General features: G+C 38.2%; 2 protein-coding genes across 4 annotated transcripts in view; both read left to right on the plus strand.

Moving 5' to 3' along the window:
- Positions 1-5,877, plus strand: part of LOC117289696 (telomerase protein component 1-like) — a 38,412-nt gene extending 32,535 nt beyond the window's left edge. For both annotated transcript variants that reach the window (XM_033770935.1, XM_033770936.1), the window contains 5 exons: positions 291-407; positions 1,688-1,831; positions 3,280-3,363; positions 3,688-3,846; positions 5,595-5,877. In XM_033770935.1, coding sequence (XP_033626826.1) covers positions 291-407; positions 1,688-1,831; positions 3,280-3,363; positions 3,688-3,846; positions 5,595-5,702 — 612 coding nt within the window. In that variant the 3' untranslated portion in view covers positions 5,703-5,877. The remainder of the gene's footprint in view (positions 1-290; positions 408-1,687; positions 1,832-3,279; positions 3,364-3,687; positions 3,847-5,594) is intronic.
- A 3,444-nt stretch (positions 5,878-9,321) lies between these two features.
- On the plus strand, positions 9,322-14,349 carry LOC117288775 (divergent protein kinase domain 1C-like). Of its 2 annotated transcripts, none has more exons than XM_033769611.1 (4): positions 9,322-9,401; positions 11,493-11,700; positions 11,917-12,774; positions 14,003-14,349. In XM_033769611.1, the coding sequence occupies exons 2-4, from the start codon at positions 11,557-11,559 to the stop codon at positions 14,210-14,212; spliced, it is 1,212 nt and encodes a 403-aa protein (XP_033625502.1). In that variant the 5' UTR covers positions 9,322-9,401; positions 11,493-11,556; the 3' UTR covers positions 14,213-14,349. The 2 variants fall into 2 exon arrangements, with proteins under 2 accessions (XP_033625502.1, XP_033625503.1); XM_033769612.1 differs by lacking the exon at positions 9,322-9,401 and adding an exon at positions 9,468-9,649.
- Positions 14,350-23,269: the final 8,920 nt, after the last annotated feature.

Here is a 23,269-nt window from a genome sequence, read left to right on the forward strand (position 1 = left end):
ACGAGTCACTTCGTACCTTCTCACAAGACACTTCCTCCTACTTTCGTACTAATTCAGTATGGCGATATACAAAAAAAATTACAGTTTTTACAGAATGTGCTATACAAATGTTTTTACAGTAGTATGGTGTACCTTTTCTTAAACTGCTTCTGTGTAATTTCCTTATGGCATTTTTACTATCTGTGTGCACCCACAAACAGGCTGGTACTGGAGAGAGCACAATACAAGTTCAATAAATTTTTGTTATTATTATAATGATGCATTTGTCCCACTGACCGATTTGATTGCAGAGACTTGTGTTGCATGACTACATGACCAAAGCTATGATGCCCGACCTGAAGCCGGCGATCCAGTATCGACAGAAATCACTGGAGATTGGCGTGGGATTAACTGAGGACCGCTTTAGGGTAGGGTAGCAAAATATGCTATGGCCCTCTTCGAATCAACGGCTTTGGCCCCAGATTGTTTTGGCAATTGCACGTGCTTTGCGTACACGCTCAGGGCATCAGACAAGAGGATGGCGCCTGAAGCCGAATCCAATGCCTAAGCCGTGGATTTGAAAAGGGCCTGTGAAGTTATAGTAAAATCCAATTTGAAATAGTAACAGTAAATTTGCATCGGGGATAAAGAATATTAATTTTGGTTTTTACCGATACACCGATGTGTGTTACCACTGTATACTCAGTACTTTCCCAAGTCCTGTGAAAAAATACCACAGGCATGTTACTCGGGTGGGATTCGAACAGCCTCTAGCTACTGGGCAACCTCGGTAGTCTAGTTGGTAAGACACTGCTCTAGAATTGCAAGGGTCGTGGGTTCGAATCCCACCCGAGTAACATGCCTGTGATATTTTTTCATAGGACTCGGGAAAGTACTGAGTATACAGTGCTAACACACATCGGTGTATCGGTAAAAACCAAAATTAATAACCCAATGTTTGTTTTAATCCTGTATTTGTAGATATATATACCAGACAACTGACCTAGGACAAATTTCATTACAAAAGGTTGAAGCGTTTTGTGAGACAACGCCGGAAATTTTGAACGTTTTCGTCCGCTCTGGATGTATAATCCACAATTGGGATACACAATCTAAGTAACATTACTGTCGGTAGCGCTTCCCAGAAATTTTTTCTTTTAGGGAATAGGTAGGAGGCCTACTTCAAAGAAAACAGTTTCCTCAAAATGGATTATACTATCCAAGGCTGCTGGATTTATCACTTAACAATTTTTTATTGTCGTTAACTTTCAGAGTAATTTCCAAACGTGTACAGACCCTTTCAGGACAAGTACTATTTGTTAAAACTTATATTCGTAAAGGAACATTACAGAAATGGTTTTGCTAACTGAATGGTTGCAGGCAGTGTAGTCACTTTTTTGTACCCGACTTTATGCCTTAACTGACAAACGTGTAGTAGTTTGAGAAAACAGTGAAAAACAGATTACACATTTTTCATGACATGGATTGAGAATTTTTTGGGGGGATAAAACGCTCATTGAGCGATTAACTCGAAAATGGAAATCAGTTTTATTTAATGTTTCTCATGAAATATGACATTTCAGACTGAAACATTTCAAGGAATGTCTTCTACGATCAGCATCATTAGACCGTGTAAGTTTTATGTAAATCCGTGAGATTAGACAATTTTTTTTTCTGATCAATTCTGTAATATCTTTATTCACCGTAGCTGAAGCGAGCGTTCTCCCTGATGAAGCTTGCCTTCAACCTGAGGACCTGGATCTATCTTAAAGGAGATAATACTTTGTCAGCTTCAGAAGCCACAGACCTTGGCTTCGAAAGCCTAAAGGAAGCCAAGGAGATCTTTGTCGAGGTGGGTTTTCAAACTTCTAATAATGGGAGTGTTTTGATTTGGGTTAGTTGCATCACGGAAAAAAGCTCCAATACAAAATTTTGTGTTTAAAATAAATCCGTAATTCTCGCTATCGAGAATTGATAATTGGTTTTATGTTTTCTCAAAAAGTAAAACATTTCATGGAATAATATTTCAAGAGAAGTCTTTCACCATTACCTTCTGTAAACCCTGTAAGTAATTTGAAAATCTGTGATCCTTTTTTTTTCTGTTCCGAAAGTGTATAATGGCTTTAAGGCAATATTTTGTAATTTTGTGTGCATTCAGTTTACCATATTTAAGACTGGCATTATTAATCAAAACAGACAAGACCAAAGTGGATGATATTAAATGATGAGGCTATGGGAGGGTTGACTGTGTACTTTGTGGATGCAGCCAGCGTATTTATGATATTGTATTGCAGGCTGGCATAGTGTAGATATATTTGATCAACTCATCATTATTTCAATGCATGAATCAATGGGGTTAATTATTTAAAGGCAGTAGACACTACTGGTAAATGTCAAATAATAGCCTTCACAGTTGGTGTATCTCAACATATGCATATATAATTTGAGCTCAATCGGTCATCAAACTTGCGAGATAATAATGATGACAGAAAAAAACACCCTTGTCTCACGAAGTTGTGTGCGTTTGGATGGTTGATTTCGAGACCTCAAGTTCTTAATCTGAGGTCTCGAAATCAAATTCGTGGAAAATTACTTCTTTCTCGTAAACTATGGCACTTCAGAGGGAGCCGTTTCTCACAATGTTTTATACTATCAACCTCTGTCCATTACTCGTCACCAAGAAATGTTTTGTGCTAATAAATATGTTGAGTATTTTTACCAATAGTGTCCACTGCCTTTAAAAACAAAATTATATGTAAAATTCACAAATATGAAGACTAAAGCATATAGAATGCCCCAGATTGCAGAGTAGTTCTTTTATTTGCGCAAGTAAATGGCTTGCAAGCTCTCACGCTTTGCGCTCACAGTTAATTTTTTTTTCAATAATCACATACCTGGGCCCAATTTCATAGCGCTGCTTAGCGGCCAATTTTGTGCTTACTTTGCAATTTCTATTTCAAAGTGCTGCTAGCCTTAAGCACACGAAAAGGCATGCTAACCTTCCGGTGCTTACCGCATGAAAATAAATGACGTCACAATGCAAATCCACGGTAAACACGCAATATGGCCGCCCAATTTTTCTGCTAACCTGTGAAATACGCTAAGGCTTAAGCAAATTTGTCTGCTACAGTAAGCACGCAAATTTGCTTACTGTTAAGCAGCGCTATGAAATTGGGCCCTGATTATAATATTATTGTCTGAAATTTCAGGTTTTTTCGATGTTGATATCAGACCATAGCCAACTAAAGGGTCTTGAAGTAAGTTATATACAATTGATCATTTTACTCCTCACCTTTTCAGTTGGACGACAAGGCTCATGTGGCGGAGTGTATCATGAATGAGGCAATGTTGATCTCAGACGATAGCCAACAAGAGGGTCTTGAGGTAAGTTATGTCACAATTTGCCATTTGCGAGTAAGATTTAAACAATGTCCTGTACAATGACTTGCCTAGTCACAATTTACAGCTCAAATAATTTTAATACCTTGATGTTGATCTCAGACCATAGCCATCTAAAGGGTCTTGAAGTAAGTGGTGTCTTAATTGGCCATTTGCGAGTAAGATTTAAACAATGTCCGCTACATTGACTTGCCTAGTCATAAGTTACCGATTAATTTTTAATTCCTCGATGTTACTCAAACCCACTCTGCGACACCATATCAATGAGATCTTTAATTTGTTTATGATTTGGGTTTTTTTCGCCTGCAGATGTACGGTGAAGCAGAGGCGCTGAGCTATCAGGTCTGTGGTGAGATGAGTGTTCTCTCAAGTCGTATTGTCATCAACAAAGGAATTCTTCTTGAGGAGATGGGAAAGATGGAAGATGCTTTCGACTACTTCTCCCTCGGTAAAAAGATCAAAACTGAGGTAAAGTTTATAATATTAACAGTAATAATAATTACCAGTTTTTATGAAGCACTTGTCACACCCAAAGGGCGTCTCAAAATGTTTCCAACATTATTACCCCTTGTCACTGTGCTGTTAAATTAATTGCTTAAACCATCTCATGACACTGCTCTAAAATTGCAAAGGTTGTCGGTTTTAATCCAACCCGAAAAATCTGCCTGTGATTTTATTTTTCAACGAGCTCGGAACAGTGCCAACACTCATTGGTATATACGTGTAAAAACCAAAATTAATACAAAGCATCATTATGATGCATGGTAGAAAGCTTCCCTTAAAATGTTACTTGCTTAGGTGCGGTAGTTTTGACAATAAGTAAAACAATGTCACAAACATAATATTGGTCTCAGGAGACGAACATTATTTTAGCATGTACAGTACAACGTGTTTACCCGACTCTCCTGAAAACAATGTATGACTAATGAAGCTGAAACTTCTGCTGGTAAATTATATTACCTACATCTGTCTTCATTCACAGTTTGTAGGGATTAGTGTCTTGGCCAAACCCTTGATTTACAAAAGGTATAAAAACCCTTTAAGCAGAAACAGGAATTTTGGCAATGGAGCAAAAATCTTCAATCAACCCCTTCTTTCAAACTAAAGTAAATGAAACATGAGGTATAACAGTTTCCATTTTTTTCCGGGGGGGGGGGGGGGGGGGGTTGTAAGTGTAAAAACTAAATTATATTCTTTTTCCCTGATGCAAAAATTTACTTCTATTAAATTAAAGACAGTGGACACTAATAATTGTCAAAGACTAGTCTTCCTAGTTTGTGTATCTTGACATATGCATAAGTTTGAGCTCAATCGGTTGTCGAAGTTGCGAGATAATAATGAACGAAAAAAACACCTTTGTCACACAAAGTTGTGTGCTTTCTGATGCTTGATTTCAAGACCTCAAATTCTAAACTTGAGGTCTCAAAATCAAATTCGTGAAAAATTACCTCCTTCTCGAAAACTACGTCACTTCAGAGGGAGCTGTTTCTCACAATGTTTTATACTATCAACCTCTCCCCATTACTTGTAATCAAGAAAGGTTTTATGATGATAATTATGACGATAATTATTTTGAGTAAATACCAATAGTGTCCACTGCCTTTAAAGATATTATAGGTTTAGCTTCAAATTTTTTTTAATGAGAGACTGTCTAACATCACAAGGCCAGACGGCCGCTTCATGGTGAGGGCTACACTTTGATTTGGGCTATTGATCCAAATCAACTGCCACCAGGGGCACGTTGCCACCTGCTCCTGGGACTAAAACAGGGTTAACACCTTCACAGTCCGAAAAGACATTGGCATGGGTATCATCTAGTGGGATTGTACGAGCAAAATGTCATGACCTCGTGGTGAGGGCACCGGATTCAAGCTCTGTTGTTTGATCAGCAGAGTGTGGATTTGAATCCCGGTCGTGACACTTAAGCAAGACACCTAACCATGATTGCTTCGTAAAGTTGGGGAGGTAGTGCTTTCTGCTCTACCAGCCAGGCCTCTGATGTATGACACCCAAGCCTACATCCTTTTGGACTGTAAAGGGGTAAACCTGTTTCAGCCCAGAAGTAGATGGCAGCGGCCCCTGGAAAAATAGTTGATCTGTAGCCCAAACCTTGAAGTGGCTTTCAGACCTTGTGGGTCTGACGACTTGCATAAAAAGAAACCTAAAACGATGCACTACTTTTCCACTGATATTATTCATGTGTTTGTTTCCTTTAGGTGTTTGGAGAAGAACACCCCCAGACTTTGCGTATGATCCGGACACTCAATGAGCCAGCATTTAAGAGGATCGGCCAACGACGTGCAAAAGAAGCCACCAAGACCTGAAGAATCTAAAGCAACTGACTTTTCCTTGTAGACCTGATGTGTCATCCAAGTAGGGCGCCCTCGTTTAGAGGTCAAAAGAAGGCTGCTAATTGGCCCATCCTGTGCGCCAAGCTAAGATGCTTTTATTGTTTTATTTGTCAGTTTACCTCTTAAGAACAGACATGCAACTTTTCTGCTGATCAGCTGGTTTCCTCTTTTTCTTGTCAAAACAGTGCCATAGAAAACTGAAAAGCACTGTACAAAAGTTAAGTGTGATCGGCCATTTCCCTTTTTTTTTTTTGGGGGGGGGCAGTTATAAAGTTGCATGTCTGTAAGAATGTAATGAGGCATGTAATGTTAGTATATAAATGCGATACTGAAATTTTTAATAATAATTCTGGCAATCCCCCCCCCACCCCAACATCATGCATCATGTATCAACTTTTGTAGAACTTAAGTCTATTCTTAAACATGCTCTGTTTATCAAACAAACAAATTGGAGACTTTGGGAGCCAAGTAAGTTTTCATTGTAATAAGCAAGCACACATTACCGATGACAATGGATTTCTGCTGCCACCTACATAAGCATCCCAAAAGTCCCCAATTAATTTAAAGCTACATATATGCACCATAAAATACAAATTCATGGCAGCCCTTCCAGTCAAGTCCCTCTACCATAAAATGAAATTTCACTCACAAATGGCCTTCAGGATGGCTTGAGTGTGAAAATGGTCAAGTACATAACACACTTCTTATTTTGTTAAAGGCACTGGACACTACTGGTAGTTACTCAAAATAATTATTAGCACAAAACCTTACTTGGTAACGAGAATTGGGAGAGGTTGATAGTATAAAACATTGTGAGAAACGGCTCCCTCTCTAGTGACGTAGTTTTCGAGAAAGAAGTAATTTTCCACAAATTTGATTTTGAGACCTCAGATTTAGAATTTGAGGCCTCGAAATCAAGCATCTGAAAGCACACAACTCCGTGTGACAAGGGTGTTTTTGCTTTCATTATTATCTCCCAACTCTGATGACCGATTGAGCTCAAATTTTCACACCGGGTTGGTTGTTTTATGCATAAAAATATGTTGAGATACACCAAGTGAGAAGACTGGACCTTGTCGATTACCAATAGTGTCCACTGTCTTTAAAGTGACTCAGTACTTCTCAGAAGAGGCAGTCCTTTTTTGTGCAATAAATGCAAATTGCAGGGATTCATGTTTTTTAAAGGATATATCTGTGGGAATCTTTCAATGTAAAGTGAAGGACATTATTATTTAATTCACATAAAGATATCAATGTTTTTGTGACTTTTGACTTCCTTTTGACTTTTTTACTTTTTAACTAATCGTTAATAGTATTGTTTTAAAAAAAATGATTGCTGTAGTTTAGATCAGACAAACCCATAAGAACATACTTTAGAAAATATTTTTTTCTAAGAAATGCATTTCCAAGTGGTAATTTTTTAGTACAAAAGGTTTTCTAATTTGAGTCTTAAATTTGTTTTCAGCCAAAATGAAAATACGTAATGTGCGAGTGCACTAACTATACAGAGATTGACTGCCCGAGCATATTATGACAACATTTATCAACTTATTCCAGGACAGGCTAAAGAGCAGTAAGACTTGTTCATGACAATCACTTTTTTTATGATAATAGTATAGGGATAGTAGATAAATTGAGTTCAAATTTAGCTCACATTTTTAAAGTTAAGTTAATTTTATGCAAAATGTTAAAATACACCAAGTGAGAATACTGGTCTTTGACAATTACCAATAGTGCCCAGTGTCTTTAAACAGTGTCTCATTGAGGTCAAAGGAAGAGAGCTTTTACTGGCTGAGAGTTGCGTAGAAAGGTTGACACTGCCATTTGAAGGCCTGTATGCTACGTTTCTGAAAGGGCAAGGGCACCAATGCATTTTCTCCTTGTTTAGGAGGAAGTTGTAAATTTCTAGGGCATCAAGGCAATGTCCAGGGGGCATGGAAGCAATCGCCTTTGTTGCCTCGGTGAAGTATCAGGGTATTTGGACCTAAGTGATGGCAGCCATGCAAGGGATCGATAGTGAAGTGTTTCATGCTCTGTATATTAAATAGTTTTTAAAGGCAGTGGACACTATTGGTAATTACTCACAAATAGTTATTAGCATAAAACCCTAATTGGTAACGAGTAATGGGGAGCTGTTGATAGTATAAAACACTGTGAGAAACGGCTCCCTCTGAAGTAACGGTTTTTTTTTTTGTTTTTTTTTTTTTGAAATAACTTTCCACGAACTTGATTTCGAGACCTCAGATTTGAACAATCGATTGAGCTCAAATTGTTCACAGGTTTATTATTTTATGCTATGTTGAGATACACAAAGTGAGAAGACTTGTCTTTGACAATTACCAATAGTGTCCATGTCTTTAAGGTCATTATACACTTTCGGTAAACAGTATTGTCCATAGTATATTATATATAAAATAAACCTGTGAAAATTTAGGCTCAATCAGTCATTGGAGTCGGGAGAAAATAACAGGAAAACCCACTCTTGTTTCCGCACGTTTCGCCAGGTCATGACATGTGTTTAAAATAAATCAGTAATTCTCGCTAATGAGAATTAATATTGTTTTAATGTTTTCTCAAAAAGTAAAGCATTTCATGGAACAATATTTCAAGAGAAGTCTTTCACCATTACCTTGTGTAAACCCTGTAAATTATTCGAAAATCTTTTTTTTTCTGAACCGAAAGTGTATAATGGCTTTAAAGAAACGGTATGTTTCACCTACCTCAGATATCTTGAGATTTTGGTATACAATTATCTTCAGATAAATTTGTATACATTTTTGTGTGTTGACCTTATCTTTAAAGTGGTAGGCCTATGTGTATATTTTTGTAAGATTGTCAATTGTCAAAGCTAAGATTTTTGTATTATATTTAATGTATCTTGCAATGTTTTTATGGGATAGTAAATCATTGGGTTTTTTTTGCAAGAGTTCAAGTATCTTAGTTTTAAATCGTTATGGTACCCATCATTCAGATTATGCATAGATCTTTGGTTGAGATTTTCTGTAGGGAATTTTGAACGAATATAATTATGCTAATTTTATTTTATAGTGAAACAAATTCATTCATTGTCATTAAAAGTATTTTTATTCATTTTCAGCTTAACAATTATTTGTACTAAAGTGTACGTCTTCGAGGCTGTCAAAGTAAACCAAAAAAATTCTTTAAGATAAAAGATATATTTGGTAACAACCTAAAGTAATAATTGGCAATCATGGACTGACTCAGTGTGATATTTTGAAAATAGAAAAAGTTAATCTTCCTTGAATTGTTCTCAGTAGTCGAGGAAACAAATTTCCCTGTGTCGAACCCTCGTACAAAATAACACCTACCCAAATAAACTGTATTTTTGTGAACAAAAACTGTTTTTTCTGTCTCTTTTGTTTTGTGTGCGGGAGGGGGGAGGCGTGGACTCATACAACCGAACAGAGTCTGCTTGCAAAAACCTAGACTTGATTCAAGTCCCGTTTCTCATGCGAGAGGTCCCTGGGCATAACGCGTCGCCAAAATGTAGTTACGACTGGTGACTTGAGCCAAGTCTAGCAAAAATCAAGTCACTTGGTGGCGCTCTTCTATAAATATATTAAAGCAGTCGGTAAGTTCCTTTTTAATGGATGTTATGACTAGACTTTACACATAAATAATCGGAAACGAACGTTTCCGTATACAGCACAGGTAAGGTTTGGCGGTTTGTTGTATTATGGTGTAGGCATGTAGGATAATCTTCCGGACGTCGCCACCAATTTATCCGCCGTTAATTAACTCCAAAACCACTGAATTTTTTTCTTACCTTAGAAGAAGGGTTACCGCATGATGTTCACAGATGTACTGGCAGTGGCGACGACTGCATTATGTAGTCTGTTGACTACTGACAACTGTCATGACTGTGCAAAAGACTGGAGTGGAAATCTGTCTCTCACTCAGTACAAACATTGAGTTAATTTCTTTTTACTTAAAATTGCTTACTTTATTTTTATTATGATGTATGAACTGCAACAAACATGAGTCATGAGAGTACACTCTTTACTAGGTCAAGGTTGAATGAGCGTATGGGCGTATTTTGCGTGTTAAGCAATTCAACCAATATAATGCGTTCTTTGTGTCGTCGTGAATATCGTTCGTGTTTGTTATTGCTGCAATGTGACTTATCGTTTCTAGAAGTAGAACCCCACAATTTGTGATTGCTGCGGTCTAACCACAGGGTTAGGGCGCTGTATTCTTTTTTGAGAATATAAGTGTAGAGCCCTTAATTTTAAATGCAGTGCCTCTGTTACTCCTAGAACTATGACTATGAGGTTCGTTCACGGCGACCATAGCCGAACGAACCTCGTAGTTCTAGGAGTACGCCTCTGGTAATACTGGCTCTAGCTAGGTTCATCCTGATCCAAGAACTATCAAGGTTTGTTCCGCTAAATTGTACACGTAATCCATGATTGATAGCTAGCAGAACAAACCTCATTGATAGTTTTAGGAGTGGGTCAGTAAAAACATCACCACTTAGGAACTTGATTGCAATAAATAAAGTTATTTATTGCAATCTAGTTCCTAAGTGGCGATGTTTTTACTATTCTTCTTACTCCAAGAACAAGAGTTTTGTTATAGAGGACCAAAAGTGGACAAAGCAATTTTCCAAGTTTTTGACAGTAGAAAATGAGAATTTACTTTCAAGAAATAACCATTTTTTCAAAATCTTCATTTTCTGCTAGCAGAAATTTGGAATTTATTTTTTGCCAGTGAGTGGCAGTCAAAAAGTGGACAACCCAAATTCCAAAAATTTCTGCTAGTAGAATTTTGGATTCTACTTGTTCACTTTTGGATCTCCATGAAACAAATTTGGAGACAATATATTGTCTCCATGATAGCAGCCGAGCCTCATAATTCTACTATCTAGTTCTTCTAGGGTGACCCTACTCCTTGAACGATGAACTACTAGGTTCATTCTGCTATCGTTTCCTTTGGTGGCTTGGTTGGCGTGTGCGTAAAGCGCTTGCCTCTCATCGGCCGGGGCACCCGGCCGGGGCAGTATGTGAGTTGAGTTGTGCGTTGAATCTTCAGAATCTTCAGAAATTATACTGCATGAAAACGCCTTGGAAGGCTTTTTAAACAAACAGTTTGTCATGCATGCTCGTGCAGGCTTCCTAGATTTTGAAATGGGCTTTTTGCGTTAGATTTCCGAGGTTTATGGCGTCAAGTCTGGTTTTGAAGTATTTTAAATTCGCCGTCTCTTTCATATCAGTCCAGTATCAGGTTCCATTCTGGGATTGTGTATGGGTATGGGTATTGTGTATGGGTTGGTTCTCTGCTGTGCCACAAGGGTTTTCCAGACCATCCGGTTTTTCCTCCCTCAAACACTTTCGTTCCTGGCTGTGCTCCGTGGTCATAATAGGTTGATGTGGCTGGCAGCCAAAGGCGCCCTTGCATGCCTGCTTCTTGAACACTTTGTAGCCGTGTCCTACGCAATTCAGCTCTTAGTTGCGAGTAAGGATGATTAGCCCCCCAAATTATTATTATCATATTTTGTGGTGATGATAGCGGATCAAACTTATAGTTTATACTTCATGAATTATTCGCAGGGGTTGAGTTAATGCTCAACTCTCTTGCGACTATCGCAGCGACAGCAGAGTTGTGATGTCAAATTCACATCGAATTTGCATCGCATTCGCATTCGCAGGAAGAATGAATCGAGCTTGAGGGTGACCCTATTTATTGCAATCAAGTTCCTTAGTGGTGACATTTTCTATCATTTTACTTTCCGTTTCTTTACAGTTGCAGTGACTATGTCAGGGGCAGATACTAGATAGCAGATAGAGGAAAAGACAATTCAGCAGTGATGGTCAGATTATCCAGACTGTTAAAATGTCGTCTGTTGCTTCTGATCCCGCTCATCTTTGGGATTTACTTGTTGTATATCAGCCAGACGATCAACAACAAAAAATGCACCCAGCAAGACTCCATTGATATGGTTCAGGATGTGGTACGTGAAAAATCAACTTATTTTTTGTCCCGGATCTGCAGTGACTGGAATAATGCCTTGTAAAAATATTTGTATCCTGCCACAACCTTTTTGTTTTATTATGAACTGAATGGTATCTAAGTAAGGAAAATAAAAAGAAACCAACTTGCAAATCAAGAAATACATATTTGGGGTTATTTGTCTCATTTCTACTTTTTGATTGTCTTTGTTTCACAGTGTGATTTGTACGAGAGCAACAAGATTGACGGAAATCTCTGCAACGACCTGTGCAACTCGAACAAGTTCCAGTACGAGACTTGCTTCAATCGATTCGGGGGCAAAAAGGTCATCCAGGCTCAATTAGGCAATCGTCGAGTCGTCCTTAAATCCCGCCATGCCAAGATTACCGATTACGACCCAATCTACAAGGGAGCATTAGACGATGACAGCGGATCGTTGGATCAGCGCTTCATGTCTCAAGAGTCGTTTCGGTTGTTCGTGTTCAACCACGTTCAGTCTGTTTTTGGGATCAAACTAGACCTGACCAACGATCAGGTGCTAGACAGGTTGCTGTCTCAGTCCAAACGCTCCTCCAGAATTCTCGACAAGTCGCAGATGAACAGTCTCTGGACCCTTCTCCAGCAGGACGAGTATACGTTCTTCATGTTTTTTCAAGGTACGTCATACTTCCCGAAGATCTACGGAGCATGCGGGCACTTCTACGTGGAGGAGTACGTGCCACCGGGTGTTATTTATCGTTCCGATGCGCAGAGTTTGTCCCAGCGAATCGAGTCGGCCAGCTGGGAACGACGCGTCAAAGTTGCCAAAGATTTACTCGACATTGTCAAAGGTACTGAGTCCGATTTCAGAGAAACACTACATTTATGCGACGTCAAACCAGAAAACTTTGGTATTGTAGACTTTCAAGTGAAAGCAGTGGACATTGATATTAGCTTCTTCGACACCGTCATGGGGAATTTCCTGGAGCAGCCCAAGTGTTCGGAACACAAAGACTGTGACTTTTTTGACTGTCATGGCGTCTGTGATGTTGCGACCGAGAAATGCACAAGACAGAGGAAAAACAATAACTTTCAGGTACCAGTAGCGTAAATGTATTCATGCTTTTTGATCTTGGTTAAAATGTACGCCATTCTATGAGGTTGGGATATTGTGGAACTTACGTTTGACATTTGACCTCATTGCTTAAGAGAATTCCTACAGTGCTTGCATTTGACTCCGAACATTTATGTAACATTCGCTTATTGAGAGTGTAAAAGTGTTTGTTAAAGTTTTAAATTGTTAAACAGGCCTGGAATAGACCAATCCATTAAGCTCCGCCCCATTAAGTATTGACCAATCACAACACAACGAAGGTCCGACACTAAGGTCCGACATGCGTGCGCATATGCTTGGCGCGCGCGGCAGAGTTGTGCAGAAAGGCATTGGAGAGGCTCACATGTTCTTGCCGCTCACACGTGCGTCGTGGGCGGAGCCTACTAGATCGGTCTATTGTTAAAGGGGCCTGCCATGACCTCTGTTGCCTTGATCTTGGTGCCACTTCAAAAGTTTCCCACAGACCACAAGATTTTCCAATAGAGAAGTGTCCAAAATGAAAATGGCCTTGCCCTCTTAAACTTGAAATTCCAGGTTCTCATTTCAAGCACACTTTTCTCAAATACGACTGGGAAATATTTCCCAGAAAAAAATGGTTCTTATATGAACTTCTTTTAAAAGTTTTCAGACTCAAATTAAACAATTGATTTTGGTTCGAACAAAGAAAAATTGACTAGAGCGGGATTTGAACCAACGACCTCCGGTTTAACGTGCCGACGCTCTACCAACTGAGCTATCTAGCCCTATGTTGGTGGTCTCCCAATTTTGTCAATATCTTTGTTCGGGGGGTGCCTGTCAGAAGCCATTCAAATTAAACAATTAAACAACTGATTTTGGGGGTTGAACAAAGAATTGACTAGAGTGGGATTCGAACCAACGACCTCCGGATTAACGTGCCGGCGCTCTACCAAGGTGTCCCTATTTTGTCAATATCTTTGTTCGGGGTGCCAGTCAGAAGCCATACAACCGTTAACTGCCGTGTAGCCAGAGATCACACCCAAATTACGATACAACCTGGGAAGCGGCAGCGAGGGGATCACCTTAAGGGGATGCGACTTTTTGTTTCAGATATCAATATAAACCACAAGGGAAACTGACTGGGTAAATTTTGAAATGAAAATTTGATTTGAGGTTTTTCATCCTTCAACCTATCCTGTATTATGCCTTTATTAACGAGCAATTTCCACTTTGTGTGATTTTTCTCATCCAGGCGATCTGCGCAGACGTGTTCCAACAGACGTTGGGCAATCCCGGACTGCTTCGCCACCCACCAGCACGGATAGAAGAGGAGCTAAAGACCCTTCTCAATCGGTGCATCTTTCCCACCGAAGCAGAGCAAGTCGCTAAGGGCTCCTCCACTGAAACCTTCAGAAGTTTCTACAATCTCCTGACAGAGAGTTTGATACTTGGTGACAGGTAACTCAGCGGTAAGTTGCAAAGTTTTCATCGTTTCGACAGCATCTGCAAGTTCTCCAAGACATTCTTGTCCCAGTGTTCCTGGTCTGATCAGCAGCAAATTGCGCCACAGCACCTTCAGACCTTGTAAACCATAACATGGTGCTATCTTAGGATTAGGTCTCATAATTCAAAAACGTAGTCCCAAATCGTGTAGGAAATACTGTATGTTACCACGCCAGGAGCGGCACTGAGTGACGGACATGTATGCTACATTTATATGAGATGCCACAGTAGATCGATTGCGTTCGTGCGTCATGTGACCTATAGTAGGTAATGGATGTAAACAACCACGGCGTACTGCATATAAACGTGCGTTAAAAAGACATGATTACTGTTGCAATATTTGGCTCAAAAAGGAACTAAATTCTCAAAATCACTGAAGAATATTCCGGAGTTTGTAACAAGAGACCTTACCGGTGGCTGAACAATGCCAGTAATGGGTAAACGCAGTTCCACAAAACAGGAAATTCCAAGAAGAGTTCACACGATGTCATGTGTTTGTGCACGGAAAGTGTGGTTTTACATTGCCCTCATGGTAATGATTTTGCTCAATCAATCAATCAACGTCGTACGCCACTGGCGCCTTGACGACTATGACTGCGCAACACCATTGAAGATTTTGCCGGCTGTTTCTTTGGAGGGATGGACGAGCGGGCCAATATTTTGCTGCCAATATTTTAAATAAAAATCTCATTGAGAAGCTGCAAATCCCTTTATTTTCACCCTCAAAATATTTGATAGAAGGGGTAGCTGTAGCTATGAGTCGAACAACTTCGCGATCTCCCTTATCACAGCCCAGCTTCATGCTGTGCGCAATGCAAAATCCACGGCGCGTGAGCTCGCTCAAACCTCAGTAATTTACGTAGTCTAACCATACTCTCAAAAGAAACCTCTTTTGTAGTAGAATACTGGGAATGCCAGATAGCAAATGTGATTTAAACCAATGTCACAATATTCTACTTAGTAAAAAGGGGTCCGTTTTTAGTTCACGGTGTTATTTTTTTTAAATACAGCCAATTATGGTCCATCGGTACGAGTCTTCCCATGTTTTTACTGTGTAGCTGTGTTTTTTCTATACCCACTATAGGTCACATGATCACATGTAAACATTGGTAGCGCATACGATCTGTTATTAGTATTATTATTCATGAGGGTTTTAAACACTTTCAACTATAATAAGTATAGTACTTGCAAATACAGTTGTGGGGTGTTGTGGTCGAGTGGTCTAGTTCACAGGACCCAAGCTCTGGAGCGGATTGCAATAAAACGGTCTTAGTCAGCAGTGCAAGACCAGTCAGTTATAGTCGGCTATCTGCCTTAGACGCTCTTAGCTTTTAGTCAGTCATTAAGCCTGTTGCAATAAGCCGGTCTTAGATAAGTCGGTGAAAAGTAATGAAATACGAACAAATGTTCGCGCTGGCGGTACGGCATCGTTCTTATTGCTTTGGGTTTAAATCATCGGATGTCATATCTGTGAGTTGTATCATTTTTACTTATGGGAACATACATTTACGATACAATCACATTGATCATCATCACAATGCCTCCCATGGGTGTAATCTATTTCTAAAATACAATCTCATCCTAGAGCTCTTTGTATCAAATCATCTACAACTAACAAATGCAGCGCCATCTTTAAAAACCAAAACAAAGACCGATTATAGCCAGCTCAGAGTAGGCTTAAGATTTAAGACTGGCTATAATTATAGACCGCGCTATTGCAATCGGTCTATTATTAAAGACTTGGTGCAATCCGCCCCTGGTGTTGTCAGCAGCAGAGTGTGGGTTCGATTCCCGGTCATGAGACTTGTGCCCGCTTAGCCATAATTGCTGCGTTAAAAGTCGGGAAGGTAGTGAATTCGGCTCTACCAGCCAAGCTCCTAGTTAAGTGGATGACACCCATTCCTACATCCATGGGAACTGTGAAGGTGGATACCCAGTTTCGGCTCCAGGAGTGGGTGGGTGGCAAGTCAGTGCCCATGGTGGCAGTTGATTTGGGTCGGTAGCTGAAATCAGTTAAGTGTAGCCCGTACCTTGAAGCGGTCGGACGTGGCCTTCTCTCATAAAAAAACTATAAAAGTTAAGTGGTTTTATGCGGTGTGCCAGTACATGTAGTACCATGTTTTGGTTCACAGAGAATTAGTTTGTAGAAACAAATAGCTGCTTCGTCTTGATGGTGATGGTAGTGGCCTCCAGGGCTTAGTCTTCGTTCTGCTTTTTTATTGAGGATATCTTGATTAAAGATTAAAGAACTACAGGGTGGTGTAAAAAGAAGGAAAACCCAGTTTTGACAATGATAAACGATGGTTGTTTGGGCCCGCGTTTCCAACTCGTACAATGTGAAAGAACTGGGAAAGAAATTTTCTTGAGAAAGTACCAACTTTTATACCACCATTGGGTCCTTCTTTGATTTATGGATATCTTGTCCTTAAAAAGTGTTTTACCAGTAGCAGGATAATAGCCTACATGTACAAGATTTACACTTGTATGCTTTTTGTACTTGTCCTAGCATTTTTAAGCTAGTTTCTAGAAGAAGAAACAATTTTGCTCACGGCATCTTAAGAAGTATAACAAGTCTAGCAAATTAACAGTACCTTTTTATATGTATTATAAGAGCAGAATGCATTATGTTTTGTTCCTAAGATTTAAAAGCAGGGCCCAATTTCATAGCGCTGCTAAGCGGCCGATTTTGTGCTTGCTGTGAAATTTCTATTTCATAGCGCTGCTAACCGTAAGCACACGAAAAGGCATGCTAACCTTCCGGTGCTTACCGCACAAAAATAAATGATGTCACATGCAAATCCACGGTAAACACGAAAAATTTACCTGTGAAATCTGCTAAGGCTTGAGCAAATTTTTCGGCTACAGTAAGCACACAAAATTGCTTACTGTTAAGCAGCACTATGAAATTGGGCCCTGGTCTTCTTTCTGTAAAAGTTTTTATCAAGTGGACTATGGCAATACCAGTCGTCTTTCAAGCGAAGTGTTTTGTACCGTTTATTTATTGGGTAAATGTTTAATATAACGATTATAATGAAAATCGCCATGTGAATTTACCGTAGGTTTCCTGTTCGTATTCAACTTTAACATAAAGTTTTAAAGAATTTGGGTACTGTTTGTAATACAAAACACAATGTCCACAGATTTACATTCAACTTACACCGTTTGAAGATAATGATAGTAGAAAGCATAGGTCCTACCTTAAAATATTAATTGATGAGGTGCTGTAGTTTTTGAGAAATGAGTAAAACAATGTAATGAAAATAGTTTTTACACGCTAAAATAATGTTCGTCTCATGATTACTGAGGCTAAAATTATTTTCATGACATTGTTTTAATCATTTCATAAAAACTACAGTACCTCAGCAAGTAATATTTTCAGGGAAGCTTTCTGCTATCATTAGCTGCAAACTATGTAAGTTTAAAGAGCCAATAAAGGATTATCTCAATATGTGAACTATTACCTTTTTATGGTCAAATAGACAACGGAGATATCGGTTAATAACCATTTTACTCTTAAAATTTGCATTAAGTAATACATGTAAATATCTCGAGTCAAAAATGCACACCGGCCGCGCGGCTTTTTCAGCCCAGAGTCAAAAACGGCTCATCTATTATAATGGCCCTGGACGCCAGTGACGAATTTCCCCTATTGGTTTTGAACACAGTTCTCCAGCTTTGGCATTTCCACCCTAAATAGCCGCCACTGACGACACGATTCCTTTGTCGCCCGGGTTTGTTTGACCCCCACGTTTTTCAGAAATTTGGCTCGGAGCGTTCTGGAGAAAACCCATTTTTACCATGTTTTAACGTGAGGTAAGAGACTCGTTATATTTTTTATGTTTCGTGGATGGACTGCAGCTGTTAGAAAACTGTAATATCTATATATTTGAGATCATCCTTTATTGGCTGTTTGATGTAATTCTGTGGACATTGTGTTTGTTTGTCCTACTGTGTTTGTTTGTCCTACAAAAAGTACATAGACCCTTTAACAGTCGGGTTTAAACAAAAATCCTGTTTCAGTTTGAATTTTACTTTATTTTTGTTCCCACCAAGTGCAAAGAGGTCTCAATAACTTAAGGAGATCAGTTTTTATCTCTCCTGGTCTTTCTTAAGATGAATTACATGCAATTATAAGATGTTTGCAATGTTCTTACTTTCCAAACCTATTATTTTTTATCACAGATTCAGTTATTTTTTTTATATATAAATTCCATGTACATTTTCTAACTCTTTTAAAAAGATTTAATTTGAACTCAGTTATACCATGGAGGAAGGAAGAGAAGTAGCTCGAACGAAGGGGCTTCAAAAGTCGAACCCGTGGTACCGCGGTCGTAATCACCCACATACCTTATACAGACAATGGGTGACCTGGCGTATGTGAGTTTGCGCGTGCGCGGTACCGCACGTTCTGTACAAAGAGATCTAGTCCTGCTCGTTAATCGGCCATCCAGCTGGAGGTCTCCTATCTTTTTCCACTGGTCAGACAGGGGCATTGTCAGGGTATTCTTTTGTTACTCTGCGGTTTTGCGGGTCGTTCGAGCTCCTTCTCTTCCTTCCTCCACGGTTATACATGTAGCTGTATATAATGCAGAATATATTATTTCAAAGCAAAACTCAGACTATTTGGCTGCAAAATTTGTTTTATTGCACACAATAGTAACAATAATGTGGCACGGTCGTATCAAAATAGATTATCTCTTTTACATATCGTACGAATCATGAATCACCAGAAGTGTGATCATATTTTTAAATTAATCAGATATTATTTGCTGCCCTTTGTTTAAAAAATGCAGACAATTGATTCTTAAAAATCACGGTTATTTCATTGTATTTGAAATTCTGGAAAGTACAAGCAGCATTATGGCGGATTGTTAAATTACAATTAAACCGAGTTTTAAAACCAATAAACTGTACAATTTAAAGATGATTCCAAAATGTGTTTTCTTTCAAAAACAAAATAGTATTTAAGACAATAAGAATGTGTTATACCTATATATGCAACAACACCCCTCGGGCATTTTACCTGCGTCTTGTTTAGTCACTGGACACTATTGGTAATTACTCAAAACAATTGTAGCATAAAAACTTACTTGGTACGAGCAATAGGGAGCTGTTGATAGTATAAAACATTGTGAGAAACAGCTCCCTCTGAAGTAACTAAAATATTTTAATTGAATTCTAGACCTTAGCTAAGGTCTTGAATTCAAGCATCTGAAAGCACACAACTTGTGCACCTTGGGTGTTTTTTCTTCCATTATTCTCTCACAACTTAGCCGACCAATTGAGTTCAAATTTTCACAGGTTTGTTATTTTATGCTTATGTTGAGATACATCAAGTGAGAAGACTGGTCTTTGACAATTACCAAAAGTGTCCACTGTCTTTAAACCCAATGAATAAGAACCACAGGGTGGTACTTAAAGAAAGAAAACCCACTTTTGACAATGATAAACAGTGCCTTTAAGTGCCTTAAAGACAGTGGACACTATTGGCAATTAATTGTCAAAGACCAGTCTTCTCACTTGGTGTATCTCAACACATGCATAAAATAACAAACCTGTGAAAAGTTGAGCTTGATTGGTCGTCGGAGATGCGAGATAACTATGAAAGCAAAATAACACCCTTGTCACACCAAGTTGTGTGCGTTCAGATGCTTGATTAAGGGACCTCAAATTCTAAATCTGAGGTCTCGAAATCAAATTCATGGAAAATCACTTCTTTCTCGAAAACTACGTCACTTCAGAGGGAGCCGTTTCTCACAATGTTTTATACCATCAACCTCTCCCCATTACTCACTACCAAATGAGGTTTTATGCTGATAACTATTTTGAATAATTACCAATAGTGTCCACTGCCTTTAAAGCAGGGTCGAAAAGTTTGGGTACCACACATGACACTCATAATACAAGTGGTACGTTATTAGTTGTTAAAAAAAACATTACAAACAGAGGTAGCTATTATCAAATGAAAGCTTGGCATTATAGCTGTGTATTGAGAGAGTTGTGACAACTTGCGATATAAGAAGCAGCTTTTGGTCCCCCAAAACCACTGTGGGGGGACTGTTAGAAACGGTGTGCAGCAACAAAGTGCATCCAGTAACCACGCCACCAAATAAAACTGGTCCTTCCACGGTCAAATTTTATAAAGCTGTTAAAGGCAGCGGACACTATTGGTAATTTCAAAATAATTCTCAGCATAAAACCTTACTTGGTAACGAGTAATGGGGAAAGGTTGATGGTATATAACATAGTGAGAAACGGCTCCCTCTGATACCTCAGATTTAGAATTTGAGGTCTCGAAATCAAGAGTCTGAAAGCACACAACGTCTTTCATTATTAACTCGCAACTTCGAAGACCAATTGAGCTCAAATTTTCATAGGTTTGCTATTTTATGCATATGTTCAGATACACCAAGTGAGAAGACTGATCTTTGACATTATACAATAGTGTCCAGTGTCTTTAAGCATAAAATACTGTTTGACAAATTTCATCGTAAGCAAAAATACTATTCTGTGCTTAGCAAGTTTGAGGGCTTACAGGCTTTATGAAATTGGGCGCGTGTCTCAATTCTCTAAAACGCCTTTGTTTATAACTGAAAATGTTAAGGAAAGAAATTAGCTAAAAAAAGGGCTACAGTTAGAGAAAAAATGCATAATGTACAAGCGGTTAATGTTGTAGAGACTCTTTCAAATTGAACTTAAATGGCCATATATTGGAAAACGCAATAAATGAATTGAGTGTAAACATTTGGTATCTAAGTCTACATAATATTGAATTCAATCAGTGTAAAGTAAAGATGAGCTTGACAAAATTCAGTTTTTGTGATCTACTCATTTGGCAAAAGATCTTTATGAAAATGGAAACCATTTAACAGAAAATTAGGGCATCACACAACTCAAATTGACACCCTCTTTTAAAGTTAATTATCTGGGGTTGTTTTAAAGCTACAGAAGATGTCTTCCGGCCGAACCTAGATCAACATTTCTTCTTTTTGTGATGTTAAGCACGACAATTCATCAGTTATTTTTTTCGTTTTCTTTTTACGACAATTCACACAAAAATATTGACAGCAATACTAACTTCTACAAGTATATGCCACAACTTCAAATATCTAAAATTTCTCTAATAGTTTGAAAATATGTACACATATCTCATTCAGACAATTCTTAAAACTAAAATATTACACAGATATCCATTGAGTTATAGATACAAATATTGTTTACAAACAAATTCTCCATTTCAACCTTTTAGAAAAGTCTTTTGCTAAAATATACAACAATCCCCAAATATATTTTGCCTATTTTACACAAATTTTTATGGAATGATTCAATGTTTTTTGTAAAATAGTTTTTACTAAAATAGTTTTTGTTTTGTGCTGGTCTTTGGTATTTTTAAAAGTCAATGATGAAACAAAAATTAAACATTGGCTGGTGAGATTATGATCTGAGATTATGATCTGAGATTATGATCTGAAATTGGGTGCCGTTATTGAATTTAAAATTTATGAAGAGTAAATACATGTTGTTTGGCTTGTCACTTTTGTTTAGAGTAATTAAACTTTTAAAGAAGGGTGTCACCGCAAATCTACATCTCATTTTAACTTCATTGTGCAAACAATAAAAACATTCTGAAAGTCAAGGCATAATTTTTGGTAAAATCCAATAGCAACTTGGCATAAAAATGCAACTTGCCTATTTGTCAGATATAGGTTTTGGTTTAATTTACAATAAGACTTAAGTACTGATATTCATTTTGCAATAGATGTTCTTAATCACACTTGTATAAATTAATAAATTATCAAATATTTGGCATGGATTTAACACAAATTGTGTTTTATAAATATAACAAATAATCACACACATTTGATTTGATTTGTTACTTAATTAATCATTTCAGATAGTTACACACAATTAAGGCAATATGTTTTCATGGAATCATAATTATACAAATGGCAATAATAAATTATACTTCAATGAATGGCAATTTACACAATGTTGATCATAAATACAATAATATTTTGCAATTTATTTCACAACTTTGGCTAAGAATGCTCATGTGATATTGTTCGCGTTGTTGGAAAGAAGAAAAAAATTAATTTTTTTTTTTTAAAGCCAAAGTTTCTCTTGTACTTACTTTCTGCGCTTACGAATTCTGCGCTTACGATCACATTTCCCCGCTTCAAGCACGCGCCGGATTTCTGCACTAGCCTTGTAAGCATAGAATGCCTATTAATGTGGAGTACGCACGCACAGAAGCCAAAATACGCCGCTAACCCGTGAAATACGCTTGCCGCTTAAGCACAGAATTCCCTGCTTCCATAAGCACCGATTCTGAGCTTACGTTAAGCAGAGCCATAAAATTAGGCCCAGACGGATTCAACATTCTTGATGAAATTACTGTGACAGTTTCCAGTTTGCTGTTTTCTCAACAAGCACAAAGTGTAATCAGCCAAAACTTTCACATGAGACTTTGTTGAATCTTTATCGATAGTTTGGCTTGTAAATCATCATTATGTTGACAAAACCCAATCTATGACCCTTTAAGCTTTCATTGTTGTGCCATGCAGAACTTTAAGAAGATTCAGAGTGGCAATGTAGAAAAGTAAATTTGTTAACAGTGTTTCATACTCGCAGAAGCGTCAATTGGCGATTATTTAGGGAATTATAGAATAAACAAATGCCATTTTTGATACACGTGATGACACACCAGTAAATTTCTGCATTCATGTAAAAAAAAAAAAATCTTTTTAAAAACAGTAAAAACCTTTATGGTATCAATTCAAAATATGCCACAGATTGAGGTTTGGCAACTGGTTGAAGTCCACAGGCATACTAATTGGGTGGGATTCGAACCAATAACCCCACTTTTCTAGGGCAAAGAGGCCCTGGTTGGAATCTTATAATGAGCAGCAGATACCATAACCAATTTAGATGTAATAGTAGCATCAGGCCCTATTAAAGAATAATATTGGGACCAACGGCTTTACGTCCCATCAGAAGGATGTAAAGCAATGGTCTT

This window comes from Asterias rubens, chromosome 4 (assembly GCF_902459465.1).
Source record: "Asterias rubens chromosome 4, eAstRub1.3, whole genome shotgun sequence".
Classification (NCBI taxonomy): Eukaryota; Metazoa; Echinodermata; class Asteroidea; order Forcipulatida; family Asteriidae; genus Asterias; species Asterias rubens.

Bases quoted from the DNA above. Each gene is read 5' to 3' on its own strand.
- LOC117288775 (XM_033769611.1), top strand. From the start codon at position 11,557: ATGGTCAGATTATCCAGACTGTTAAAATGTCGTCTGTTGCTTCTGATC. The intron at 11,701-11,916 runs GTACGTGAAAAA...TTTGTTTCACAG, and splicing joins TTGATATGGTTCAGGATGTG to TGTGATTTGTACGAGAGCAA. The intron at 12,775-14,002 runs GTACCAGTAGCG...TTTCTCATCCAG, and splicing joins GGAAAAACAATAACTTTCAG to GCGATCTGCGCAGACGTGTT.